The 15,494-nt window shown below is 46.0% G+C and overlaps 2 protein-coding genes across 10 annotated transcripts in view; one reads left to right on the plus strand and one right to left on the minus strand.

Annotated features, from left to right (window-relative positions):
• The window catches only part of OXNAD1 (oxidoreductase NAD binding domain containing 1), a 91,212-nt gene that overhangs the window by 45,413 nt on the left and 30,305 nt on the right, over window positions 1-15,494 (plus strand). Inside the window, exon 11 of one of the 6 annotated variants that reach the window (XR_003118055.1) lies at window positions 15,147-15,269. The exons of 4 other annotated variants lie outside the window; for them this stretch is intronic. The gene's annotated coding sequence lies outside the window, so the exon portion shown is untranslated. The remainder of the gene's footprint in view (window positions 1-15,146; window positions 15,270-15,494) is intronic. One more of the 6 variants, XR_003118056.1, reaches the window with a different exon arrangement.
• The window catches only part of RFTN1 (raftlin, lipid raft linker 1), a 202,248-nt gene continuing 195,382 nt past the window's right edge, over window positions 8,629-15,494 (minus strand). For all 4 annotated transcript variants that reach the window (XM_025375063.1, XM_025375064.1, XM_025375065.1 and 1 more), the window contains one exon: window positions 8,629-10,019. In XM_025375063.1, coding sequence (XP_025230848.1) covers window positions 9,615-10,019 — 405 coding nt within the window. In that variant the 3' untranslated portion in view covers window positions 8,629-9,614. The remainder of the gene's footprint in view (window positions 10,020-15,494) is intronic.

Here is a 15,494-nt window from a genome sequence, read left to right on the forward strand (position 1 = left end):
GGGTTGTTTTACTTTTTAAGCTTTTTGTTTTGAAGTAATTTTAGATTTACAGAAGAGTTGCAAAGACAGGGTTCCTCTGTATCCTTCATCCAGCTTCCCCAAATGTTTAACGTAGCTGTGGTGTATTTATCAAAACTAGGAAATGAACAGTACAGCTAAGTTGGTTACTATTAACTAAAGCACAGTTTTCGTTTGTTTTTTTGTTTTTTTCAAGATGAGTGAAATAACAGCCTGATTATATTAAAAATCATGAAAGAATCATTCAGTGGGACTCAGGGAAGTGACACCTTTTTCTAGAGGACGATGTATTAACTGTCATTTATTGAGCGTCTGCTATGTGCAGTTACTGAGCTAGACATTGAAGATAGGAAAGTATAAGACAAAGGTTATCTTAGGAGCAAGTTAAATACTTTGGGAAACCACTTATTTTTTTTTTAGTGAGTCTAAGAGTGATGGAAAGTATCTTTTGGAAATAACTGAGTTACACATTGAGAACATTTCGACAAAATTGAAAGTGGAAATGCTCTGGGGGAAAATTTTTTTGCATCTATCACTGTTTGAAAGAGAAACTATAGCAAATGGATGACTGGGTGAGTCACTGGAATGATGGATCCTAGGGGCCCAGGGTTAGGGGAGTGGGAAAGGCTGCACCCATGCTCTGGGGGTAGGAGGATTGTTACACTGGACTCACAGCACAAACACATGCGTGCTTGCAGTGCTTGTCAAATGATCCAAGGGCATGTCTCTCCTATTTTTTTTTTTTTTCTGTCTGAATGGAAAACAGCAATTTCCTCCATTCCTGGTTATTGCAGATGATCTGATAATTTCACCTGAGAGCTGTTATTTCATTTTATTTTATTTTAAAACTCAAAAGAAGTATACTGTTCTCATCTTAAACAGCAAGATGTCTGGTCTTTAATATTATTCTTTCTTAACATACAATAAGCTAGCAGTGTAGTGATGACATGCAGATACCTCCTAATGTGCCATAAAATCAAGGCATGCATTTTAAAATGTTTTGTGCCCAGGAATCCAAACTTTTATAGTTGTTGAGCAGCCATCTTCATCTGGTCTGTTCTGAATTCTTAAAACCTGCATGAGCTGATCAGCCTAACCTGGCCCCTTCCAGCTCATCCCCATGTCCTATTTTGCTATATTTGAGCCTAACAAGATTTTGTCTCTTCCTTTTTAAAAATTACCTAATAAATATGACTAAAAATTGTTAAATAATTTTTTATTACCTAATAAATGTGACCACAAATATAAAACTATACAGATTAAAATGCTGAAGTTCTCTTCTCCCCTGTCCTATTCCCTCGCCTAGAAGGAACCTCTGTATAAAAAACTTGCTGGGTATCCTTTTAGAGATTTTATGGTATATTAACCTTGTATACATATACAACTATGTATCTCATTCTTTTAACACACTTCAAATTTTTGGTATATACCGTAATATACTTAACCATATCTCCATGATGGACATTTAAATTGTTTGGAGTTTTTGGCCATTACAAGCAATATTGCAGTAAACCTGTTTGTATAATTTTTATGCACATATTCCTGTAGAATTACTAGAAGTGCCATTTCTGAATGAAAAATTGACTAGTATTGCCAAGTTACCTTATAAATGCCTAATCAGTTTATATTCTAACAGGGTATGAAAGTGCCCATTTCTGGCCAATATTAGATACCATCAGTCTCATACTTAAGTATTTTTTTCCCCTAATCAGTTAGATGAAAAGTGATTTTTTAAACAATTTTCTGATTGCTCCATAGCATTTTTTTTCCCTAAGGTATTTTAGCCATCCTTATTTCTTCTTTTCAGAATGGTGTATTTCCGTTGTATATCCATTTTGATATCTTACTGATTTATAACGCTTTATAAAAATAGAATGAGTGCTAATCCTTTTGTTATGTATATTACAAATATATGTATTTTTTCCAGTCTGTTACCAGTTCCTGAATTCTGTTTGATGTAACTTACAACAGAGTTTTAAAGTTATATATCATCATATATGTTGGTCTTTTCCTTCAGCTTTTATGGATATATTTTCTTCTGATACTTCTATAGAGTAAAACTCCAATTAGGCCTGTCTTAGAGACTATAGGAGCCCAGAGAGAAGAAACAAAAAATGAGACAGATTGGTTGACTGTGTGGGGTGGTGGGAGGAACATGGCACCAGGCTTCAAGAGACCTAAATCATGCCCATTCTACAACTTGTTTCCTGTGTGACTCATTCCACCTCCCTCTGAAACCTGCTTTCCTTATCTGTCGCTGTGGGTAGCACTATGCAATTTAAAATTCCTTTCTGTAATTTCATGATAGAAAAATGGGCCTTAGAGATCAAGGTTGACTATACCGAGAGATTGTCTAAGGAGTATCTTAACTGTCTTCAAATATTTTATTGATTCTTGGAATGACTATTGTTTGTATCTCTGGGGTTGACAGAATAAGAAGACATTGTCTTGTACTGAAGCAAGGGAAAGTTTGGTTTGATACAGAGGACTTTTGGACCATACTGCTGATTAAATTCTGGAGTCAGGGCTCAAGAGAAATAGTGGAATTACCATTAGTAAGGAAACTGACATTTGCCCATTGGGGCTTAAGGTGTCCTTGACTGAGACAGGGACTGGATTGATAGTTCCCCGGGTTCATAAAAAGGAAGTGTTTTAGACAGTTATTAGGCATTTTGTGGATCGAGAAACTGGTAAGTCTGCTAGTTGTTCTTGTGATTCTCTTGTTTTTTTTTCATTGAACAATCAACAAGATAGGAGGTACCCAGGACTGAAGGTTCATGAAATCAGAGGTCCATTATAGAAAGCATTTTAATGCTCACCTTAATAAGTGAAATATATTTCTTACTATCTTTAAGCCTTTATATTATTTAGAGGCCACAGAAAAATCCAAATCCAAATCCAAATTGAACTTAATGACTAGTGAGCAACACATTTAATTACACAAGTGTAAGTTTTACTGCCAGTCAGCAACATGGGATCATGTTTTTTTTTTTTTTTTTTTTTTTTTTTGGGGAGACGGAGTCTCGCTCTGTAGCCCAGGCTGGAGTGCAGTGGCGCGATCTCGGCTCACTGCAAGCTCCGCCTCCCGGGTTCACGCCATTCTCCTGCCTCAGCCTCCCAAGTAGCTGGGACTACAGGCGCCCACCACCTCGCTCGGCTAGTTTTTTGTATTTTTAGTAGAGACGGGGTTTCACCGTGTTAGCCAGGATGGTCTCGATCTCCTGACCTCGTGATCCACCCGCCTCAGCCTCCCAAAGTGCTGGGATTACAGGCGTGAGCCACCGCGCCCGGCCTGGGGATCATGTTTTAAAGCTGTCTCGGGATGAATGAGTATCTTTACTCTTTCAAGACCCAGTCCTTACAGTTGACAGCCAGGGTGGTTCTCCACCAATTCCTGGCTCAGGGCTTTGCTGGAATTGCCAGCATTACCATTAGAAATCATTTGGGGCTGGGCGTGGTGGCTCACGCCTGTAATCTCAGCACTTTGGGAGGCTGCGGTGGGCAGATCACCTGAGGTTGGGAGTTTGAGACCAGCCTGACCAACATGGAGAAACCCTGTCTTCACTAATAATACAAAAATTAGCCGGGCCCAGTGGTGGTGCATGCCTGTAATCCCAGCTATGCGGGAGGCTGAGGCAGAAGAATCGCTGGAACCTGGGAGGCGGAGGTTGCAGTGAGCTGAGATCATGCCATTGCACTCCAGCCTGGGCAACAAGAGCGAAAATCAGTGTCCAAAAAAAAAAAAATTGGGGGCAGAATTCCTACTCTGCTCATCAGACCCAAAACAGATGGTTCCCTTTGTACTCCCACATGCATACCATGGCACCTCCCCAACAGCTGCTGCTTTCCGTTGCCACACAACTCCCTTCCTCTCTCCCTCCCAAAAAGACGTAGTTCTTTGGGTCTTTTTAAAAATTATTATTATGTATTTTTTTGAGATGGGGTCTTGTTCTGTCACCCAGGCTGGAGTGCAGTGGCATGATCTCGGCTCACTGCAACTTCCACCTCCCAGGTTCAAGTGATTCTCCTGCCTCAGCGTCCCAAGTAGCTGGGATTACAGGCACATGCCACCATGCCTAATTTTTGTATTCTTAGTAGAGACAGGGTTTCATCATGTTGGCCAGGCTGGTCTTGAACTCTTGACCTTGTGATCCTCCTACCTCGGCCTCCCAAAGTGCTGGGATTATAGGCGTGAGCCCCCGCACCTGGTCTCTTTGGGTCTTAAGAAAGGTATAAAGACTTCACTTTTAGTGACTTTGTCTGATGTTGAATGTGTCAAACTCTGAAAACTAATCCATGCAAGAGGTTCTGGAAAAGTTCCAGGCAATATCACTGGAGTATTTATTACTTTGAGGAAATGCCTTTGATAAGGACATGGTTGGTAGCTTCAATACCTCCCTCATTCCCCAGTCACCTGCAAAATCCAGTCAGTTTTGCTCCTGAGTAACTCTGAAATCTGTCCCCTTCTCTGCTAAGATGCAAGCCAGCAGCCCCCACCTGGACCAAAGCGCTGGCCTCTGCACCATCTTTGGGACCCCTGCCTTTTCCTTATTCAGCAGCCAGAAAGGTGTTTGTAAAAATGCAGATTTGATGTCATTTCCCTGCTTAAAACTGATCAGTGGCCTCCTATTAACCCTTATAACAAGGACCAGAATCCTTACCATGGTTCACGAGGCCCTTGTGCGTTGCTGTCTTCTCAGCACCTAGTACAGTTGTGTAGGAATTTTAAAATGTGTATCTGTGTAACAAATCATTTGATCCCCTCATGCCCACATAAATGCACAGGTCTGTCCTGTAGCCTGGCTTCCTCTGCTGGAGGGACATGCCGCTGTTTTGCAAGGGCTGGGGAAGCAAGCACCAGCCAGGTTCAGAGAGCCAGTTGTCTGCAGCCAGGGTTCATTTTCTTAGTCTGGCCACTGAAACGATTGTTATCAACAGGAACCTGTGGTGAACATCACTTTGCTTCCTTCTCTGGCAGCAGCTACCTCAGAAACCCAGCCAAAGGCTCGTTGGGTCTTGTCCTTAGATCTCATGTGCACATACTTCCCTGTTCAAAACTCTAGGAGCCAGGTACAGGAAACCCAGCCTCTCCTGGGAAGCTGCATCAGTGGCTTTGGCGGGTCATAGTGCAGGCAGAGCACTAATCACCAGGGGCCCACCCTGCAGTACTCACGCAGTTGGCCTCCAGCACTTCCGGCAGGGCTCTTGGAAACAAGATCTGTGGCAACAACTGGGAGTCAGTGCCGAGCTTCTGGCCACACACACCAGTCATCCTCACCCTTCCCCTGTCTTGCCAGTCCTTTCAGGACTGGATCTCAGTCTTAGGCTGCTGTGAACCCTAGCAGGACAGAGCCCAGACTGTGTGCTCCCTGCAGCACAGAGCCCCTGGGCCAGCTAGGAGCGCAGCTAGAGTGGGTTGCATGAGTCATGAGTTTTGGGTCAACATATTCCTACTAATAAGCACTGTCGACACCTGAGAGCTATTCCTGAAAGATTTTGTGGTTTAGAGAGGGCCATGATGAGTATGTTTAGAGTACTGATAAAACGTGCTTCGTAAGAAATAAATTCAAATGCCTCCTGCTAATGTTTTTGGAAGCTGCTCCCATCAAGCATCAGCAACTCTAGTGAAGCATGGTCAGCCTGGAGATCTGAAAAATTCAGACAGGTATTTGACGAATGTTTACCTTTTTGTTACTTATAAACCACTGATAAATAATTTAAGACTTTACAAATATTATTATAGTATTTCTGTTAAGATGGGATATACTATGCTTCAGTAGCCAATACATGTCAAAATCTCAGTGGCTCACCTTAGCAAAGGTTTATTTAATGGCCATGTCAAGATCCAATTTTTTTTTTTTTGAGACAGGGTCTTGTTCTCTTGTCCAGGCTGGAGTGCAGTGGTGTGACCACAGCTCACTGCAGCCTCGACCTCCTGGGGCTCAAGCAATTATCTCACTTTAGCCTCCCAAGTAGCTGGTACGTGTGCCACCACACCCAACTGATTTATTTATTTATTTATTTTTTGGAGAGGCAAGTTTTTGCTATGTTGCCTAGGCTGGTCTTGAACTCCTGAACTCAAGCAATCTTTCTGTCTCAGCCTCCCAATGTGCTGGGACTATAGGCGTGAACCACCACACCCAGCCTCATGGTCCATCTTGAACTGTGCCGAGGGCGTTGGAGATAAAGGACTGGATGTCCCTGAAGCTTTTATCAGACCTGCTCCTGTCTCATTGCCAGAACCAGTCTCGTGGCTCTAAACTGCAAGAGGAGCTGGGGAGTGGAGGACATACTTCCGTGGATATGGGGTGAGCACTAACAGTATCTGACACATTGATTACCTGTCAGCATTGTGATTAACTGCTGCCCACAGAGTGCTTACCGTGGACCAAGCACTTTATTCACATCTTATTAATCCTCACAGAAATCCAAAGAGGTAGGTGCCATTTCACCCCATTTCACACTTGAGGAGATTGATGCTCAGAGCTGTAAAGAAACTGAGGAGGTTACACATGTAGACTGGGTCTAGTTAGTATCCTCACCAGCTCTGTCTGATTCCAAAGCCCAGCTGGGCTACAGTGTTACTACTTCATTAACATAGGTTTCCTCAGGCTTTCCATATGTCAGTATTTTGACCTTGTGGCTGTATGCACTTGAGAGCAATGCACCTGCCTTGCTTTAAGCAGATTTGATAAGAATTCTTCCTCCCATCGTTGCCCTGCCAGTGGTGCTAAACTTCACCCATTACGCACTCCTGAGCCTCTGCAGGTGAAATGGTTGAAAACAGCTTCCCAGTGAAAGAATCTGGATTCAGCCACAGCATCGTAGGAATGCCTCATTTCAATCACCTGATAACCACCTGATTACAGTGGGTTTGCAGGACTCCCTTGCAAACCCACTGTGACAGCTGCAGCCTCACAGACTTAACTGCCAAGGGCACAAGCTTCCTCATGCCAAACACTATATGTCTTTGTGGCTTTTACTGTCCCTGGGACCCGGTCAGTGCAAATGATGGCCTTTTACCCTATTGGCAATCACAGGAGACTAACATTTCCTTCAGGAATGTTTCCACTTGAAATGTACATGCAGGATGTTGAGAATGGATTTTAGGGCCTTGATTATTTACCACTTGTAGAAAGCATTTTATTTCACAAGGAACAAGTTGTGTTTCAGCTCACAGAGACCCTGTGGCCAGTGGTACTCAACCTTGGCTGCACCTTAGAATCCTCTGGGAGCTTCTAAAAATCCTGATGCCCACACCACTCCCCAGACCGACCATTCCTTCACAAGCTCTGCGGGTGGGCCCTGGGCATCAGGATTTCGTAGAGCTTCCTCAGTGATTTCAAGCTGCTGCTAACTTAACGCCCTCCACTGTAGACTCATTTTTGCCAGAATCAGCAGGGTGTAGAGAAGCAAGGGAGAAAAAACAGGAACTTTAGGAATTGTTAGCCTGACACTAGAGCCAAACTCTCCTGAGGAATTCAAATTAGTTATTGTCACCTTTGTTTCCCCATAGCAAATATAGCCAACATAAATGTCAATTAATTAATTGAAAAATGTACCCAAAGCTGAGCAATGTAAGGCCCTCCAGCCTGGAACCATGTGCTTTTCAAAGTTGAGAGTGGTGTTTTTGTCTTGGCTTGTTGCTGACTAGCATATATTTTTAAAATCATGATCCTTTAAGATACATGCCGAGAGATAATGTTTTTATTAAATCAAAATGCTGTATAGATATTAATGACTTAGTTGTGGAAAATGTCATTAAAACATAGTTGTCTTCTCTTTGAACAGAGCCTTCAACCTTTTTAAGCTCTGAGGGTTAGGTGAGGGAGTTTGTCAAGAAAAAACTATGATGTGGCTGTACAAAGGTTTTAAATTGTGCTCTATGAAAATATATTACAAATGTGTGGTTTTTTTTTTTTTTTCCCCCGAGATGGAGTCTTGCTCTGCACCCAGACTGGAGTGCAGTGGTGCAACCTTGGCTTACTGCAACCTCTGCCTCCCAGGTTCAAGCAATTCTCCTGCCTCAGCCTCCCGAGTAGCTGGGATTTCAGGCATGCGCCACCACACCCAGCTAATTTTTGTATTTTTAGTAGAGACGGGGTTTTACCACGTTGGCCAGGCTGGTCTGGAACTCCTGACCTTAGGTGATCTGCCCGCCTTGGCCTCCCAAAGTGCTGGGATTACAGGCATGAGCCACCACGCCCGGCCTACAAATGTGTTTTATTTTAATAAACTTGCAAAGGGAGAAGTCTTGCCGCATTAAATAATTTACTTAAAAGCTTGGAAACAATGTTATACATTGATGTGAGGTTTTTTGCTTATTTTAAAAAGGTATTTGTTGCCACCATCCCAGAAATGGGAGGTGGCTGTACCCCTTACTTACCTGGTGGCATCTGAGTTCCACTTGCCGTCTCTTTCTACAAATGACGAGAAAGCACAGCAAGCCTAGCTGGCTCTGCAGCTTTCCATGGGAACTGTGTGTTCCTCCGCCATGTCATCATGCTGTCAGGAGTTAGAAACTTACAAAGAGTGAATGGGGGGTGTGGGCTGAAGTCCTCTGGACATTAGGCCAGGATTTTTCATAGTGACGCGATAAACACTCACTCCTCACGGTGCACTAACTCATAGATGATTTATTGCCGTAAGTAACTAAACAAGAGAAGAGACAGGCTGTGGTTTTGGTCAAGACAATCGGCATTCTCTCTCCAGGGTTCGCCAGTTGCATCTACGTAAAGCCTCAATACTTTCTGGACGATATAAACACGCAATAGTCACAGCATACATGGGTAACAACTTGACCAATGTTACACTGATTAAAATAGCACATAACAAGGGTGCCAGCCAGTCCCGACGCCCTGAAATGACAGAAGTAATGTGTGTTCCTATGATGTGCTGAGTACAAAACCTTTAAAAACTTTTTGGCATTAATACTAACACAGAATACTTCCTTGAACATTCTGCAAGAGTAGGTGCAGACACAGAATTACTTCTTCATTTCCAGATTACCAGTATCTATAGGACTATTTAGAGAAAAGCTGGGAGGCAGAGTACCTCCCCTCCCCGATGTCATTTTATTTGCCAAAGCAGAAGAGTCTAAGGGGTTTAGGTGGAGGAGGGCAGCTGACAGGGCTCCTGGAGGAGTTAAGTCACCAAGTCGCTGCAGCGGATGGACACTGCCCCACAAGGTGTGGGATGATCAGCAGCCTTGGTTTGTGGCCCAAGGTGTCCATGGATTTGACCCGAATGCTCCCTGGAGGCCCTGTGGTGGGACAGGCACTGGATGGTCCAGACCCTCTGGCTGGAGGAGTGGTGGAGCCAGGACTGGGCCTCCAGCCATGAGGGCTAGAAGAAATAACCTGACCTCTTACATTCTAACACTGGGTCACTAATGACACCTTTCCAGTGGATGTGCAAAAACCAACACTGTCAGGAACTTGGCCCTGGGAGGGCTCAGGTGAGCTCACAAGGAGAGGTCAAGCCAAGCCAAAGGGTAGCTAACACACAACACCAGGGAAACCAGCCCCCACACCAGCTGTTGGTAAGATGCCTTGGGTTTGGCAACTCACCTAGTTTTAACACAAATTGCCCGAGACTCAGTTTTCTTGAACCGTACCAAGCTCTCTGATTTCCTCAGCATCCCCATTCCTGGCATCCTCTCCAGGATTGGAGTGCCCAGTGCAAATCCCCACTGGGACCCTGCTGTGGCTGGCAGGACCATTCTGCATAGCCTCGCCCTCCACACCCACCCCACACAGCTGGCCACCAGGGGACAGCTGTTCTCCCTTGTCCTCTTGGTCAGGGCCCTTCATCTCCTCGGAGACTCCACCCTCCTGCTGCTGTCCTGAAACACAGTTTCCCATGTCTCCAGCTTTGGAAGACTGGTCTTCTAAATTCTTCTCATTTTCTTCTGCTTGTCGTTTGTCTCTGGCACTGAGTTTACCTTTCGATTTCCTCATCTGCCTGTTGTGCATTTCTTCTCTGGAGAATCGCCACTGAAACTAGAAATCAGAGCGAATGGGGATAAATAACAAGCCTCCAGGAACCCAGAGCTTCCCCCGAAGCCTTGTTTGCATTCATACCCACGCCATGTCTGAGTGAGACATAAAATTCCCAGCATCCTCCAGCCAAGCAGTACAGGCACCAAACTTGAATGGCACCCAATCACATCACACCCACCCCAAGAGCCTGCACCATGCCTTCCAGGATGTGTACTTTAGATGTAGATTTCAGGTTCTATGGGGGCAGAGGAGTATTTCTTTTGACTGGCTCTATACCAAAGGCCCACACAGGAAAGGGCTCCTGAAGTCCTAATCATTTGGAGGGCCAGGATGGAGAGGAGATGTGAGGCCTGCCCCCAATAAGAGCCAGAGCTGCAGCCACTCATTTCCATTCTGAGCAGACTGAGGATTACCAGCCATGGGGCTGGCATTCTCTCGCCAGGTCACCTGAGTAAGGCAGGGCCCAGAACATGGGGCGGACACTGTGCTGTACAGCTCAGATCCCCCTACAGGACTGGCGGGCCCACTCCCCAGCTAGGCCGATATCCCTTTGCTGACCACCACCTCACAGAAGGTCATACCAGGGCAACCTACAACCAGCGACCGCCCCAGGTGGGATACAACAACCCATTTCCTGATCCCAGTTTGGGACAACGCAAACGCCATCCCAGCTCCAAGCCAACCTGGGAGATTGTGACTGCATCACAGCCCAAATTCTCCCTCTGCCCGCCCCTGTACCGACAAGTGTTCCTAAAGTAACTCCCTCTAAAAACTTCTTCCCCCCAAATCTCAGAGGCCGCTTCCCAGGGGGCCCAGCCTGCAACCAAGCATTTCCTGGTGTGACAGGGAAGGCAGGGGCTCAGAGTCCCAAGGTCACCCTGCCAGTAATAGAGTTGGGCAACAAGCAGGGTCTCACCAAATCTCTGGAGCAAGACCACCCAAGAGAGCCCCAGCTCCGCCGCTGACTGGCCAAGTTTCTCGATCTGAATTTCTCATCTCGGTGGCCCAGAGTGCACACAAGGTTTTAGTTTTCACTTCCCACCACGGCCACTGCCTTGTGCTTCAGCTGCATCATGTTGGTTTCACCAAATAGGCACTTAAATCTTGGATATTATATAATTGAAAGAAAAAGGGAGCTCTCTGTTCCTATGATTTCTTGCTGGGCTCGAGAAGGGAGCCCAGGAATGCAGTTGCACCATCAGTGGGAAATGATTTCTTAAGGCTTTACCATGTTGTAAATCATTCTGAGCGCTTTGCTAGGAAAAACCAAAAATGTGCTATGTAAATGTTTAAAAATCTGCCATTTTCGTAGTTTTCCACAGTAGAGATCTATTTCCTCAGATAAAACATTTGCCTAGACACAGAATTCTGAGATTTAATACATTTTAGGATTCTTGGATTTAGCACCTTTTAGATAAGAATGGTAATGGAATGTTCCATTAAAGTAGAGAAATATGAGTGAAATACATGTTGAGGTTAGGATTTAACTTTTATCTGGTCCTTTCCCACCCCGTACCCCGCAAAATCCCCAAATGAGTTCCCTTACAATGTTGGATGGGTTTCTCCTTTGACCTCTTTTGAAATGTCTCATGCTATAGCTGCAGACTTCCCCTAGGAGATGGGTGGAGCTTCTTCCACCGAAACTGTGAGGATCCCAATAATGGAATTGCTCTGTAGGGTAAGCGGTGTCTCAGACCCACCTCCTCCTTCATCCAAGCCTGCCAGGCAGGCATCTCAAGGCTCCAAACCCACCAGAGGCGGCCACTGATTTTAGCCCTCAGCATGACCGTGGCTGCCTCCACCAAGCCTCCATAGTTTCCGGGCACGTGTTATGGTTCATAACTGCTGCCCTGTGCTAGGCAGCTGCTGTTGCTAATCCAGCCCAAATGTAAGAGTCTCTCCTTTTTTTTTTTTTTTTTTTTAATGGATGTTCCAAAACAGTCAGAGCCTCTTCACATTTTATATCATTTTACATGTCTTTAGAAAAAGACCAGTGAAGCCTACCTGTGTAATACAGTACTCCGAGAGGCAGTCAGCTCTCAGGGAAGTCAGAGGAAGTTTTACTGTTGCCAAAAAAAGTGGTGATTGTTTTGGCTAAGTGCCAAAATGTCAAAGCATTATAGTATAGGTTCAAATCCTAGTGCTGGCACTTGTTAGCTCTCAGTCCTTAGGCAGGTTATGAATCAGAGTTTCAAGTTACTGATCTCTAAAATGGTGGTCTCTGCCTCCAGGGCTGCGGTGCACACCTCCAGGGCCCCATTCATATTGTATTTCATGTGAGTAGCGCCCTCTGCTGTTGTGCAGTGTACTGCTGAGGACAGTTCCACCACCTGCTCGACCTTCCATGTAATAGGAGCCCAGATACTCTCTCAGGGGCTGCTCTTGCTAAATAAACAACAGAGCTTCCATAGTTTCCTCTGGATGCCTGGCCATATCCAGTTTCCTGTAGAAGATCACATCTTGTTGATCTCCTGGTATAATACAAAACGAGAACACAAACGGTAGAAAACAAACAGCAAAAACTGTTTCAGATCCCAACAATTCAAAAAGGAGACGTCTCAGAAAGCAAGAGGAGGCCTGGAGTGTGCCAGATTTCAGTTGAGCCTCTGAGGTGGGGTCTAACATCCACACCACTTAAAGGCAGGCAGTCCAGCCTGGGGAATGGACTCCATGTTTTGAGCAGGACCGGGGGAGTCTCTGAGCTTAACCAGCAAGCCGCAGATGAAACAGGCTGCACCGAGTTGGCCTTCCCAAGCCAGAGCATCTGTGGCAGTTGGGTGTGTCACCAAATCCAATTAGCTGCCCAATTCAGAAATAACTGTGTAAAAGAAAAAAAGAAACGCTTCACTTTACAGCAGTGTGTGTCCAGAGTTCCATGTCAGCAGGAGCCAGTGGATTTAATTTGCATATTTTAAAAACTGCCCATTATGTGTCCACTTCAAGTAGTTGAGCTGGAAGGAAGTCTTCCCCTGAATTGTAGAAACCACCTACTCCCTTTGAAGGAGTTTAATATTTGCCTTGAAAATCACACACACGTACACAGAGGTTTCTTTCCAGTGCTGAAAAGTCTTGATTAGAAAATTCTGTCCATGTTGCTGATTGAAAGAGGACTAAATATGCCACATCCTTGGCGTGCCAATCTTGCAATTTCTTAAGTTGTAATGCTGGACGTACTACGTAGGTCCTCGCTCAGAAGTTGATTACTCATTCATTGATTCAACAAGTATCTGTTGAGCACCAATTAAAAGGTCTCAACAGGAAAAAGGGCTTTGCTCTTGTGGAGATTATGTCTGACTCTGTCTGGAAAGGATAAAATAATGATCACAAATAACTAAAAGCCCAGAGGAGAGCTCTGAAGAAGAGAACGTGGTTCTTTTCCAGTGTAGTACAAAGGAGTCTGGTTTGGTATAAAAGGAGACAGCACTGTCCTGAGAAAAGGATGCTCAAGTAGAGCTAGAAAGAAGGAGAGTGTCCTTGGTAGAGGGGACATAGAAGAGCTGGAGGCCACAGAGAATGGGAGGCTGGCAGAGGAGGTAAGAGGGGCCAGATCCCTCGGGGCCTTGAGGGCCACAGTACTGATTTCCATCTTTGTCTTCAGAGTCATACAAAACTAGAACTCCTTTGAGCAGTGGGATGACAGGATTCAAGTTGCCTTTTTAAAAGATCACTTGGGCTCTGAATAGAGAACCTATTTGAAGGGGAGATCTGTTATTAGGAGACTGCAATAGCTGAGGCGAGTGATGGTAGAGAAAAGTGGAGGGATTCCAGAGCCTCTGGGACCTAACACAGATGGGTCTTAAGGATAGATTGAATATAGGGGAAGGAGAGGGGAGGGTCAGCAGGGACAGCCCCTAAGGGGTGATGCCGTTCCTCTAGATAGGGTGGCGGTGGGCCAGGTATGGGGAGGGGGAGAGTCATAGGTTTGCTCGAGCCACAGCATGGATGGAGCTGGAGTCTTGGGGCACAGTGAGGGCTGAAAATGCAGGCGGAATGGTCACTGGCACAGAGGTGGTAAAAGAGATTTTCTAAGGAAGAGGCAAGAGTGAAGGGAGAAATGGGGCTGGGTCTGAACCCTGAGGAACTTAGTGGGAAACCAGGAGAATGAGGTGGGAAAGAACCAAGAGAAAGCTGCTTCAGGGAGTGGGGGTGGTCCCAGCATCAGGGCTGCAAGAGCTCAGGCATCATGAGGACTAGATGGAGTGACTCGGTCACCAGGGGACACAGGCCTGTGGGAGCAGGACGCTGACCCGTGTCAGCTGAGGAGTGAGGAGGGGACACCCAGTGCAGAAGATTCTTCCAAGGAGTCTGGCTGTGAAGCCCCGTCGCTGGAGGACTCCCATCTGTGAGGTGACCCAGAGGGTCTCGTGTAGAACAAGTGCTCCACACCAGTCACCTACAGTCTTGGAATGAGGCAGGAAATCATTAGGTACATGGAAAGAGAAAGCAGTCCACCCAGATGAGTACAGCTGCTTGGGATGAGAAGTTTTTACTGACTGCAAGAACAGTGAGTCCCATCCTCTCTGAATTTTCCCTGAGGAAAGTCAGTTCTATCTTATTACAACAGCTTTTATAAATCTACCTCTAAAATCTCCCTGCCTACTCAAGTTTCCACTGATTTGTCCCCCTGCATGCGATGCCATGACCTTCACACCACCATCCAACCACGTGTCTCTCCTTCGGAATCTGTGTGCCCCACCATCAGGAAGCTGTTAGGCAAAGGTGGCACCATCTCCCCTCTGTAAGGCTGCCGCGGGTGTCTGTCAGCATCTGACAGGGGCCCTCATGTGCACTGCGTGTTGAATGTCACACTTGCTGAATGCATGCAGTCCCTGTGAGCCTGTGACTGAGCTGAAACTGACAGCGCTCTGCAGCTGATTCATCTTCCAGCTGGTGGCTGCCTGCTCCTGGTGGTTGATGGTGGGCTGGCAGTTGCCTTCTGGTCCACTGTGCCATCACCTGTCACATTACACCTTCAGAGCCTGGATAAAGACCTTCCTCCACACTCCAGCCCATCTGGCTTCAAGTCACCATTGCCTTGGCACTCCTTCCGCAAGTGGGCTCCCCCTGGAGTTGTTGGCTGGTGAGGGGCTGCTCCAATCTGTTCATTTGCTTGATGCTCCTTCCCAGGGCTCTGTGTCCAAAGACGTGAGGAACGCAGGGGTGATGCCAAGAGTGAGGAGCTGAGCAGGTCAGGCAGGCCCTGCCGAGAATGTGGCCTCAGCCGTCAAAGGTACAGTGAGCTGAATCCAGGTGATGCCTGACTCAGGCTTTGGTGGGTCCACTCGACTCACTGGCCTCTTCCCCAGCAACTGGTGAAAACGTCCTCAGGAAAAGCACCACAGACTGCTCAGGGCGGGGTGGGAAGCATCAGAATCATCTGGCACAAGGGTTGCTGACACTTGCACCTCGTACAACCCTTGTGCTCACCTTCAGGAATCACAGAGAAGACTCTGAGAAGGCCAGTCTCTGCGACTG

Source organism: Theropithecus gelada, chromosome 2 (assembly GCF_003255815.1).
Source record: "Theropithecus gelada isolate Dixy chromosome 2, Tgel_1.0, whole genome shotgun sequence".
NCBI classification, from domain to species: domain Eukaryota; kingdom Metazoa; phylum Chordata; class Mammalia; order Primates; family Cercopithecidae; genus Theropithecus; species Theropithecus gelada.